Raw genomic sequence first — 13375 nt, forward strand, 5'->3', positions numbered from 1 at the left:
AGACTTGCAACATGATTTCCTCCACCTCATCTGATTTAAGGAGGATTACCAACAATTCTGAAGTTGATAGTAATACTGAAGTTATGCCACTAAGCCCCATTGAGCTTGCATAGCAATCAATTTTTCTGGCTTGTGCAGCAAACCCAAATCCACTTTCACCAATTGTATGGGTAGATCGTTCATTAGAATATGGTACTTCTTCGGATCCTTTTTCATGTATATTTTCTACGGATGAAGGAATCGTCCAATCAATGATGATAGGAGAAGAACCTTGGGAAGATTATCATCATCGTTCCCATCTTCCAGATGACATCGAAGATTATTCAAATGAACTTAACCACCCTTCAGTTGTTGATTTCCTTTCGAATTTTGTTTTCAAGGACACAATAGATTCCGAGCGAAACCTGTCAAATATTGAAGAAACGATTTCTATTAATATTTTGACCAAACCTAATGTTGTAGAAAACATTCATGTCAGCAAATCTTGTTCTCCATCAGAACTTGATAATTACCGTACTCTCTTTCGTGAATTTCGAGATATATTTGCATGGTCATACGAGGAGATGCCAGGTATAGGCTCTATTATTGTTGAACATGAAATCAAAATATATCCTGATGTCAAACCAGTACGACAGCGGCTTCGACCTATTCATCCAAAGAAATTCATTGCCATTAAAGCAGAAGTTGAAAATCTTTTGCGTGCTAGCTTCATTTACCCTGTACCTCTTACTGACTGGGTTTCCAACATTGTTCCTGTCATGAAGAAACAAGGGACAATTCGAGTGTGCATTGATTATAGAGATGTGAATCAGGCATGTCCAAAGGAAAATTATCCTACTCCTTTTATTGACCATATTATTGATGAATGTATCGGATGCGAAATATTCTCATTTATGGATGGATTTTCTGGCTACAATCAAATCAATATCTGCCCACAGGACCAATCTAAAACATATTTTATTTTTCCATGGGGCACATTCACATATAGGAAACTGCCATTCGATTTGAAGAATGCAGGGGCTACATTTCATAGGGTAGTGAACTATGCCTTCCATGACATCAAGCACATTGTTCAACCTTACCTTGATGATTTACCTACTCATTCATGAAAGCGTATTGATCACCCGCAACATTTGAGAGCTATAATTTTATGGTGTTGACACTACAAGATACGACTCAATCCGCACAAATGTGTATTTTGTGTTGGTTCTGGTCGATTGCTTGGATTTGTAGTGTCTAGAGATGGAATTTGACTCGATCCATTAAAGGTTCAGGCAATTCTTGACTGCCTCCACCTTCAAATCTTTTACAGTTATAGAGACTCCAAGGGAAGGCGAATTTTCTGAGGAGGTTCATTCCTAATTATGTTGAAATGGCTAAAGGTTTTACACGTCTTTTGAAAAAGGGGATACCCTTACATTCGAATCAAGTTGTGCAAGCTTCCTTTGATGCTCTTAAAGATACCTTGATTAGAGTGTCATTAATGTATTCTCCGAATTATCAAAATGACTATTACTTGTATCTCGCCACTGCAGATACAACCATTGGCATGGTTTTAGTCCAAGAGGAAAATGGGATTGAACATCTGATATATTATTTGAGCCGTAATCTCAATGATACAGAAAGTAAGTACTCTTATGTCAAGAAACTAGCTTTGGCAGTTGTGCAAGCTATTCAGAGATTTCACCACTACATCCTGCTCCGGAAGACCACCGTCATTTCGGATTGCAACCCTATGACATACATTTTGTCACGTCAATTGTTGGGGGGAAAATACTCAAAATGGATAGTCATTTTGTAAGAATTTGATCTGGAATTCATCAAGTCCAAATCAAAGAAATCTCTCGTTTTTGCCGAGTTACTTTGTGACCTTCCCTTGACCTCCATTGATTCAACATTTGAACCATCGATTTTGGATGAGTCTCTATTTCTAATATCGTCATCTGACCCGTGGTATGGAGATATACTGATCTATCTCCAGACCCAAACTTTCTGACCTGATACCTCTCGCTCGCAACAACGACGTATCCGATACCAAGCCAAATATTATCTGATCATTGGCGACACTCTTTACCGTCGTGGTATCGATATGATTTTATGGAGGTGCCTCACACATGAGGAAGCCAAGAAAGCATTGAACGATTTCCATTCAGGTGCCTATGGCGGACACTTATCTAGATATGCAACGGCACAGAGAATTCTCCATGCCGGTTACTTCTGGCCAATTATATTCAAACACTGTATTATTGCCGTCAGAAGCTTTCACGCATGCCAGATCTATGACCGCAAAACTAGATTACCACCTACACCATTGCATCCAATCATTGTTGTTGGACCATTCACCAAATGGGGCATTGACTTCATGACATGTAACCCCACCTCGGCCGGGGGGCATGGGTATATTATAGTCGTCGTTGACTATTTTACCAAATGGGCCGAGGCGATGCCAACATTAAACAACAGTGGCGAAATGGCTACTCTTTTATTTTTTTAACCATGTGGTTGCTCGATTTGGTGTACCACAAGCCATAGTTACATATCATGGGTTGCATTTTCGCAATCACATGATGGCTGATTTGACTTCTAAGTTAGGACTGTCACATGATAGTTCTACCCCTTATTACTCGCAAGCGAATGAACAAGTCAAGGCCATCAACAAAGTCCTAAAACGAATGTTGCAAAGAATGATAGGGGTTCATAAACGAAACTGGCATTTAATCCTGTACTCTTCTTTGTGGGCATATCAAACCTCGGTGAGAAATGCAACTAGATTCACACCATTTCAGTTAGTGTATGGTTTGGAAGCAATCTTACTGATATAATGTGAAATTTCATCTCTCAAACTCGCGATTGACCTGTTACCCAACACTTCTGAAGAAGAAGCACGTTTCTTGGAACTAATCCATCTGGATGAGACCCATCGTGATGCCGCATTGGCTAACGAAGCGCATAAGAAATGAATCAAGATGCAATATGATAGAAATGTCACGCTTCGTATCTTCTCAAAAGGAGACTTGGTCTTGCTTTATGATCAGGAAGCTGATAAAATTGGAGCAGGGAAATTTGAACCGATGTGGATGGGTCCTTATATTGTCAAGCGTGTTTTGGCAAAAGGTGCCTACAAGTTAGTAGATTGTGATGGGATTCCATTGTCACAACCCCGAAACAAACTGTACGTCAAGCGTTACTATGCTTAATTGAGTATAGTAAAACTCACTATATATATGCTTTCATTGCATGTGTGTGTGTCAGTGTGTGTCTTTTAGAGTTTTTTTATCTGGTTAGTAATCCGATTTGCATTTGTTGCAGATGTTGGAATCTTCGGAACCATTTGTTGGTTACGCCGATGGTGCTAGTCGTAGTACACAGAACCTACCTTCTGTAGCATGGGCTATTTTCGATCCAAGTGGCGAGTTAGTGAGTTTTCAAGGGATTTGTATCGGTCGATCGATGAACAACATCGTTGAGTATAGCACATTGATCAAACTTCTCTTTGATGCCATTTCACTTGAGATTCGCAAAATCATTGTTAGGCTGGAATCACAACTCGTTGTACTACAACTTACAAGTGTGTATACTGTCTGAAACCCAAAAATTCTTCATATGTTCCTTAGAGTTCATATTTTGGAAAGGCATTTTGAATACATTCAATATCAACATATTTCCAGGAACTTTAACACATTAACTGATTCTCTAGCAAATTATGTGTTAAATAGACATTTGCGACACATGTAAAAGTAACATTTTCAATTCACAACATTAGTTGAATAGGAATGCACATAACCATAGAAAACTCTGAAATTAAAATATATAGGTGTTTTAAAAGTTTTTACAAAAGTTGTGTCTAAGACACGTTTGGTAATCTGACCCAAAAACTCAAAATGCATGCAAAAACATCCTAAGTAGACCTAGTGATGCTCACGATAACAAGTCACAGCATGTGTTATCATGCACAAAAGCCTCATCCAGTGGCTAGGAACACCAATAGTATGGCGCTGAAGCCTCATAGGTAACTCCTCGATCCGACATCTAGAATACCAAGGGTTAATCCCTCTATGTGATCCTGCAACTTTGCCAAGGTCTCAGCCAAATCCAAGTCCTGGAGAATTGCTCTCCCAATTTTTCTCCGCGCTGGCCCACCTACACCCTGTTGGTGTCCCATAGGGTGAACAATACCCGCATCTGCATGCATGAGAATGATTTTAGTTTAGTCTTGGAAACATTAAAAACACAAAAACATGTAGTTTAGTCTTGTTATTCATGCTCTCTTTCTCACCATGTAATCGACATTCTGATTCGATGAAAGCCTGAAATCCAATCATAAGCTTAGTTAGGATCCTTTCCATGCAAAAAACAGGACAAATTTTGGAGCAAACAGCTAAAAGAAATTGGGGAAACTCTCCCAGAAGGCACAGAGACAGTGTGCTGCAGAGCAAACAACCTTCTATCAGGGTGCTCTTCAGCGTAGTTTTCGATGTGAAAGCCTACGTTGATCCCAGGGCGAAAACATCAAACCCCAGAGACCCCAAAAAACCCTAAAACTTGCATGAAATAGTAAAAGAATGACCTGAAAAGAAAGAGGAGGGATAGATCTCCTACATTGTCCCGACAACACAAGAAATGGTCCATAGAATCTCTTGCAATCAGTTGATGAAGTTCGAGGTAAAAAACTGGCCCAGAGCACAAAACTGAATGATAAGTCTCAAATGGTAAAAATGTCATGGTAAATTTTTTTTTTATGTTTATTTCATGTTCATTAATCGAGTAAACATTAGTATTTGCCTATTTTTACCTATGAAACAAGTATTTTTAGTCCATTTGGTGGTGTGTTGAGCAGGTCTTAGAACCGACTTACAGAATTTGACGTGCTCAATTGTAAATTTTACCTTTGACCACAGAGCATACTTTTATCTCTTTCTCGAGCTCCGTTAAATAACGAAAAAGGAACCCCCTTGGAGTCCTCTTTAAGCTCTTTTCAGACTCTCTAAACATGAAAATATTGCCAAGCGCTTGTCCTTTTTTGCTCCTTAACGGATTGGAAACTACAACTACTCAGTATAAGTTTAACCCTTCTTCGGGCTGAGATAGATTAACTATGAAAAAGGAATACGTTGACCGAACATGGTCAATAGGTTCTGTTAGACTCCGCCTTGTCAAGTCAAATGTGAGATTGATTCTTCTTCAAAACCTTGTTTTGAAGAAGAAATCATTAATATGTAATTTGTCATGATGTTCCAAAGCTCTACAGTTCTTCAAATGACAGTGTTTTTGATGTGGATGATGAGACAATCCCTGCAAAAGTTAGAAATGGATTTACATTCTCCGCAGCTGATGAACAAGGACTAGACCATGCATTACTATAGAAAGAAGCCAAATTGGTGGCTAGCAAGAGCAAGAGCCCAACAAGCCCGCATTTCTAGCTCCACTCAACAATCTGCTTCAAATTCATTTATGTTTTGATAATATAACAGTTTGAAGAAAACAAACATGCTGGTGCAGGTTCAGCAGCTGGACAAAATCAGAGTTCTCTGTCTTTATCGTATGAGGCAGCCATAGATGTAATTTCATCTAACAGCACCAATATAGCCAATGAATTTCTTATCATGTTTGAATATTTGAAGATGCTAGAGTTAGAGGATTCTTTATCGCAACTCAAGGTTATCCATGTTGTTGGAACTAAAGGAAAGATTCGAAATATCTCAGGAAAAGTTTCTGGCAAACTTTTGGTGGTGTTGGGATGGTTGAAGGATAATTGAACGGAGGCTCTAATTATCCTTGTATCAGCATCCATTTGTATTCTTGTTATAGGATGTGATAACATGTTAATTGTGACAAGTGGAGTGTCAAAAGAAATGAAATTTCGAGCAGAATTGATAAGTCATATTGATGCACGACGAAGAGCACCAGAATGTCAAGGCAGAAGTCAATCAGAGTCTGGAAGCAAAGTCGTTCATGCCCAGGGTCGCAGGTACTTAACAGTAAATTATGGGTACTGTTAGTGTCGGTCTTGAGCCCTCCATCAGTGATCAATAACTCTTTGCATATGCATTTATAGGTGTCTCATCAGTGTCAATTTTTCATCCCACTAGGCATGCCATAACACTGAATGGAGGAGCTGGTCTTTGTCCCCTTCTTGGCTTTGCTGGATCAGGTCATACAACAATGTAATTGAGTCATGCTTGTTCTTATTTTTTGTCTTGAGATCCCATGGTCTTAGGTCTAGGGTTTTGAGTCAAAATCATTTCAAGGTAATGAGTCATGGTCAGTAAGTGCCCAGCAAGCCGGAAGGAATTTTGTATATATGTTTCATTATCATTTTCTTCAGCTATAGCTCACTTTATGCCTTGGATTTAAAAAACCCTGTTTTTAAGTCCAAGGCCATGAGGAATTTGTAAAAATAAAGAAATTTCCAAAAATTTGTAAAAGTGCCGGCAACAACCCTGGTTCCTTCACTACAATCCATCAGGCGGTCAACCTGCAAAAAGAACGGAGTCAAACGCATCAAAAGAGCTCATTTCAGGACAAAAAGACTCTAAACAGTGTTAAAAACAAAAGCAAGTTGAAAACATTAGAAAGTGGGTTCTAAAGTTAATTTTTTTTTAAAATGACCCTATAAAAGCTAACTTCCCTCTTTAGTCACTCTTATTGTGCAATTGAAAGTGAAAATTTCGTGCTAGAGGCAAAGAAGGCGATTTCGTGGCAATTTTCTGCAAATCCAGCGCTTGGGAAGGTGCGCGACCACCTGGGTGGTGCGCGACCATTCCACGAGCATTTCCCTGTGTAAATTTACACAGGCGTGACCATTCCAGTGGTGCGCGACCATTCCAGGGTGGTGCGCGACCATTTGGTCCGCCTGCACAGAAAACTCACCAAAATTCATCCAAACTCCAAATTTCTCCAAATTTGCTCAGGTTTTTTCCAAGGTATGCCTCCTTTATCAAGTTTATGAGTGTGTCATGGTTTCAAAGGAGATTTATGGTCATGTTTTGTCATGCAAGAAAACAATGAAAAATAGGTTAAATGATGGTTGTTTTGCAAGCATATGCTTTGATAGTTTGTTCGTTTTTCAAGGTGATTTTTCCTTTATTCCCTTCCATTATTTTCCCATGTTAAATCACAAGTGTTAAAATGTCATATTCATTAATCATATTTGCAAATTAACCATACAAACCCTACCCCCAAATCCTATGAAACCCTAATCCCTTCTAAACCTATTCAAACCCTAGTTCCTCCATGCATCATGCTAAAACCCTAAGCACCATTATGACATACAGCAAATATATGAAAATGCACAGCAAGGAAATGAAAAAGAAAACATTGTAAAAAACAAAAAGAAAAGTGATGACAAGGCATGCACACAAGAAATTGTAAAAACAGTGAAAATTACCATTTGCATAGCCTTAGAAAAAATAAAGAAAAATGTCATCTTGCTGTATGATGTCAAAGGTTACAAGCTGTGTAAAATTCATGATAAAATTCATTAAAGGTATCAGCTGCTAGTTATCCAAAAAGAGCAGTCTTGCTGTGGTTAGAGTTTGCAGTAACATGGTATCATCTCCCTTTCCTAGAACTCTGTTTTTCCCTATCTATTCCCTATATTAAAACCCTAATTCAATTGCATTTCCCTTCATGCAAAACTCCTTATGCAAATTGAATGTCCCTCCCTACGATCAAAGCACACAGTGAAACCCTAATTCCCCATGGTAAAAGCATGATGAAGCTGCCACTGTCCTAAATGAATTGCTGTTACGAAAATTAGTTGGCAGTGATTATTAAAAGGGTTTCATTGTCCCCCTAAACCTAATTCCTAATATCCTCTCTTTTCCCTAATTCCCAAATTACCAATCCCCTCTCCCTTCCATTGTAACATAATCACAGCAATCCCCTCTCCCTTCCTCTTGCAATCAAATACCCTAACTCCCTGTTTCCCAAAGCATCAAATGGCCATTCCAAAAGTTATAAAAAATAGAGTATGCTCCTCAAGGACATGCAAAAGCAAAATGAAATGAGCTGCCTGTTACTTGTACATAAGTGATGCTGCCCTATCCCCCTATGCCCATGACATCCTCCCCTCCATCATGAAGATTTTCATTGTCCTTTCCCTTGATGCTTAAAAAAACACAGTTTCCCTAAATAAAGTATTGATTTGCAAATGTTGAAAGATGGAATGACATGTTTAGCATTATGTGATGTTTTCCTTCAAAATTCCCTGCTTATATATATTTTTCCCTTTCCTATATGTAAATTCCCTCCCCTAACACGTCCCTCATGATGTTTCCCCTTGAAAACAGCATACTTCACAGCATTTTGCAGGCAGGGCAGCGGTCATTTTGACTTGTTTATTCCACCTTGCTCAATAACAACACCATGTCAACTACTGAGACTAATGAGCAAGGTGATGACCGATCTTCATCCACGGAGGTTGAGACACAGCGGAGGCCTCGTAAGGGTGGCAAGGGTGGTCACCACAAGAGAGAAGAGCCCACATCCTTGGCAGAGTTGCAGGCTTGCCCATTGGCAGTGACTGGCTTTCAGTACATGTCATGCTATCAGTTTTGCGAGAGGCTTGCACAGATTCAGCATCATAGGGAGCTGGCCCGGTTATTTGTTTTACACCTTCATGACGGGCAGGTCACCCTTGCAAGGGTGAATTTTGTGTTTTCTCCAGAGGCTATTTCACTGGCTACCGGGATACCCAATGTGGGTGAGGTGTGGCCAAAGCGCAAGTGGCTGGATTTTGTTTACTTTGAGCCATATGTCAGGCCAACATACATACACAACTTGTCAGGGAACTTTCCTTTCAGATTCCTCCGAGATGAGTATGCTCCGATCATGCGGCTTATCATGCATTACTTCACATGTGAGGGAAGGTTTTCACGAGTCTTTGCTTGTCACATTCGCCTGGTGATACACATGATGATGTCCGTGTTTCAGAGGCAATCCCCAGCTCAACAGCTCAGGAGCTTGTGTCATCATGGTCTCATCCAGCTGGTTGTTTCCCATCAGCTGAGCCAGCAGGGCATTTCTTGGGCAGATTTTATCTCCCGTGAGTTCTTCACACAGCCACAGCCACAGCCACAGCCAGAGGTCGTTCACGAGGAGGGAGGGCCATCACATCAGCCCGAGACCAGCATTCCGAGACACATGGTTTCTTCACCTCGGGTCACCTATCAGAGAGGTCCTAGGACCTTATTTGCAGCAGCTCGACGAGTATTTTCTCCACAGCAGGTGGAAGGGGTCTCGTCATCTTCTTCAGATCAACGAGTGTTATCTCCACACCAGGTGGAAGGGGCCTCGCATTCTTCATCAGCAGAGGCAGTACGGGAGGGCAAGCAGCCCATGATTGAGGATGAGAGAGCTGGTGATACACATGATGATTTCATTGGTCGTGATGCCCGCTCTCCTCCTTCAGATTTTTATGAGATTATCAGGCAGAGAGAGGAGGAGAACCTCGTGTTGCAGCAAAAGCTCCAAATGGCTCAATGGACCATCACTTATCTAGAACAGCACACCAAACAATTAGAATAAGAAAAAGAACTTGATGAGCTATGGAGGATCCGCAATGATCGAACTTTGAACCGTAGGAGGCCCGGTGACCCATTGCCTGCTGATCAGGAGTCCATGCTTATCAGTGTGAATGCACACTTGGAGAGATTGTTGGAGAAGGCAAATCATGACAAAGAGCTGCTACGCAACATGAAAACACACTATTGGGCAAGATTGCATGTTTGCAAGGCTAAAATGAAAATTCTCCAAAGGAAGCTGTCAGAGGCCCAGAAGAAGAAGAAAAGGACAAACCCACTCCGTATCTTGGCTGAGGCATCCCTCACTCATCATGGTACTGATCAGCCTTGATCTAGCATCAAAATCTGAAAATTTTGAGAATTTTGGAGCATTTTGCAAATTTTTGGTAAAATTACAGGTTTTTCCCGTGGAATGGTCTCACCCCGGGTGAGACCATTTTGGAGGACTGCTCGGAATTTTGAAAACTTGGCATTTTTGGAAAGGGCATGCAAAGAGAAAAATTACCAATACTTGGGAGAAGCCTGATTTTGAGATTTGAGCCTCCAAAAGCTCAAAATACATCAAAAAAATGACTTTCTGCCCACTTTTTGAGTTGCAGAAAGTGACCTTGGGAGAAATGGTTTTTGAGGGGGAAAAACAACTCCAAATTCAGAAATTCCACTTGGGATGGAAAGTAGACAGACCAAGCTTTCCAATGAGCCATCTTGCACCTGATTTGGACCAGTGGAACCCACTCAAAAGTTGCTGCAAAGGGGCGCGACCATTTGAACAGGGGGCGCGACCATTCGAGCCAGCTTTGCCAGAATTGACCTTTTTTGTCAAAAAACACTATTTTGACTATGGTTGACCATTTTTACTTGTAGATGATGGATAAATGTAATATTTTCATGGCACTTTGATAGATTTTATCTCTCTTTACCCTTCTAGAATCTTCCTTGATGTAAAAAGTGAATAATTAATGCATGAATCAGTTAGCTAAGTAATAGAGGCAAGTTGTTGGACTGCCTATTATCTAGTGCTTAATTTAGAATTAGTTCAAACTGCCCCTAGGAAGCTGAGCTCGACCCCTAGAGGTGGGGAAAGGAGTTAGATGGTCTAGATGGTCTATATTATGCTCTCTCCTTCTCATTTTCATGGTTGGACTCTTGTGGGAGAAACATTATTGTGTATTGTACATCTATTTCTGCAATTTAAGGAAAGGAAAGCCAGGGTTTTGCAGATTTCATTGTGGATTCTTGTGGATCATTGTGTTGATGGTGTGTCTTCTAATTGTTACTGTAAGTTTGTTTATGTGTTACATCTCTCTTTCTTTGCTGCTATTTGAACAAGATGAAGTGATAAAGTTAGAATTCATGCATGCCATGCTCAGCTTTTAATTCTGTTCAATATCTATGTTTTCCACTGTTTAAAGAGGATTCAAAGTCCTTGTTTGCCCTCTTTAACCTCCTCTCTTTCTTCCCTAATCACTCATCCAAGCCAAAGGCATCAACACAAGTTCCTACCTTGCCCCAAAGATCCCCCTGCAAAAACTGTGCTCAATCCCCGCACCCTGAATTGCACTCCCTCCAATTGCCACCAAAAAACCCCAAAAATCATTAAATCAACCCCCTTATCAATTTACTAGCCTAAAATCTTTATTCTTAATTGGTCAGCCTAATCATATTGAAAGATCTATCAAATCTGACCCGAGAGAGCCTTCTCATACCTCGTAGGGCTAGCTACGAGGTGAAATGGTTTGATGTAGCCTTGAGAGTTTGTCTATCTCAGCCTAGGTGAATTCCAAGCGCTAACAGGTACAACGATGGAGTATTTTCATGATCCTATGACCACCCATGGATCTAATGGGCTGGAGGAAAATACCTCAGCTTCCAAAAAAATGGCGTGGAAGGAAACGCCGAAAGCTTGGAAAAGCTAGACAAAGGATATTTACAGTATGATTGCTTTTCTAGGTGCAGAAATATAATATACTCAAGTTTGCATCTATGATGACATTGTTCAAGTTATTCATGCCTGCAGGGACATGCGACGACACTCTTGCTGAATGAGGCTTACCAAATCCTCATGAGAGATGATCTTAGAGCAAAATATGACGTTTCACATGGTAAAATCTCTCACGTGAATGGTCAATTCACAGGTTTGGCTTACAGTTCATGGAATGGACCTGAAAGGCCAGAAGCCCTCTTTGTTGATGAAAATGCTTGTATAGGTTATCAAGAATGTGTTTTTCATGCAAGTAAGACGTTCGTAATGGATGAAGCTTTGGGCTGTGCTCGTGTCAAAGTTCAGTATGGGGATGATGATTCTCAGATTAAGGTTTCTATGGATTCTTGTCCTGTAAACTGCATCCACTGGGTTGATAGAGAAGACTTGCCAATACTCGAGTTTTTGGCTCGGCCACGTCCCAAAGACAGTAACGGTATATTTGATGGAGGTTGGGAGCGACCTTCAAATGTTTTCCTGGCAGCAGAAACATACAAGAGACAGCTAAATTTACCTTCAGTAATCGAGAAGACAGGTTCCTTGAGCCAAATTTCTTGCTCCTTGAGGACATTCATAACAGAAGAAAATCTGAAGGTGTCTGATGAATCACTTGATGATCGGGTTAAGGTGGGAGAATTGTTATTAAATCTTGGGGGACCAGAGACACTCCGGGATGTGCAACCTTTCTTGTTCAACCTATTTGCAGACCCGGATATTATTCGTCTACCTAGATTATTTCGTTTTCTTCAAAAGCCTTTGGCACAATTCATTTCTGTGCTCAGGGCTCCTAAGAGCAGGGAGGGATATGCTGCAATTGGTGGTGGTTCACCTCTCCGAAGGATAACAGATGAATAGGCTGGCTCATTAAGGACGGCTCTTCAACATAAAAAAGTACCTGCCAAAGTGTATGTTGGAATGCGATACTGGCATCCATTTACAATTGTACTGCAGAGGCTATTAAGCAGATTAAGAATGACGGAATTACCAAGCACTTTACCCTCAATTTTCAATCTCAACTAGTGGCTCAAGTCTTCGACTCCTCGAAAGAATTTTCAGGGAAGATGAGTATCTGGTCAAGATGTAGCACACTGTGATACCTTCGTGGTATCAACGACAAGGATATATCAAGGCTATGATAAATTTGATGGAAAAGGACCCACATATACTTCAGATTTGAACGCAACAGAACACCAGTAAAAGATCTTCATTAAAGGAAAAGTTTTAATGGAAAACCATTTTTATTAAAAAATCGGTTTTATTCAAACGGTAGCAGCCAAAATTAGAATGCAGATCATTTACCATAAGCAAAGATATAGGAACGAATTTGCCTATTTTGATCCTCAGTCATGATTTCATGAGATCCTAGCTCCAGTTTATTAGCCACCAGAGGATTTCAAGCGGAACAATCTTCTGTTTTAGGAAAAAGAAATGATTTTATCTCTTTTGTTATAAGTGTTATAATTGTCGGTGAAACAGCGCCCCTATTTTGGGGGTCGATCTGTTGTTTTTCTGTTTTTAGTTTTAAAAATAATTTTTTTTGTAAAAGAGAGTTAGTGGGGAAAGAAAATTCTGAGTGCTGGAGGAGAACTGAGCTCCATTGTACAATCTTTGACAGAGTTTTTTTAATGAAAATATAGCTCTGACTTCTGAGATTCCTGTGGTATGATAATTTAGCATAAGTTTTCCCTTTGTTTCATATGCAACCTGTTATGTTTCATCTCACTTCATGATCATTTCTAATTTAACAAATGAAGTGTTTAGGTAAGAATTCATAGTATTATATGCTCTGCCTATAAGTTTGTTCATATTCAATGTTTTCCTCTGTTTGACAAGGATTCAACTCTTATGCCCTTGTCAGCTCCTCACCAGT

At 40.1% G+C, this 13375-nt stretch overlaps 1 protein-coding gene across 1 annotated transcript; it reads left to right on the forward strand.

Annotated features, from left to right (window-relative positions):
* The first annotated feature begins 11357 nt into the window (after window positions 1-11357).
* Window positions 11358-12360, forward strand: LOC149261012 (chaperone protein dnaJ C76, chloroplastic-like). Its single transcript, XM_089367171.1, has 2 exons — window positions 11358-11456; window positions 11542-12360. Exons 1-2 carry the CDS (start codon window positions 11358-11360, stop codon window positions 12358-12360), a joined length of 918 nt encoding a protein of 305 aa, XP_089223297.1.
* Window positions 12361-13375: the final 1015 nt, after the last annotated feature.

The sequence above is a fragment of the Pinus tabuliformis genome, chromosome 6, assembly GCF_031772625.1.
Source record: "Pinus tabuliformis cultivar Carrire ecotype Pingquan chromosome 6, CPIR1, whole genome shotgun sequence".
Taxonomy (NCBI): domain Eukaryota; kingdom Viridiplantae; phylum Streptophyta; class Pinopsida; order Pinales; family Pinaceae; genus Pinus; species Pinus tabuliformis.

Coding starts and splice junctions, on each gene's coding strand:
- LOC149261012 (XM_089367171.1), top strand. CDS start 11,358: ATGGATCTAATGGGCTGGAGGAAAATACCTCAGCTTCCAAAAAAATGG. Junction 11,457..11,541: donor CTAGACAAAGGATATTTACA/GTATGATTGCTT, acceptor TCATGCCTGCAG/GGACATGCGACGACACTCTT.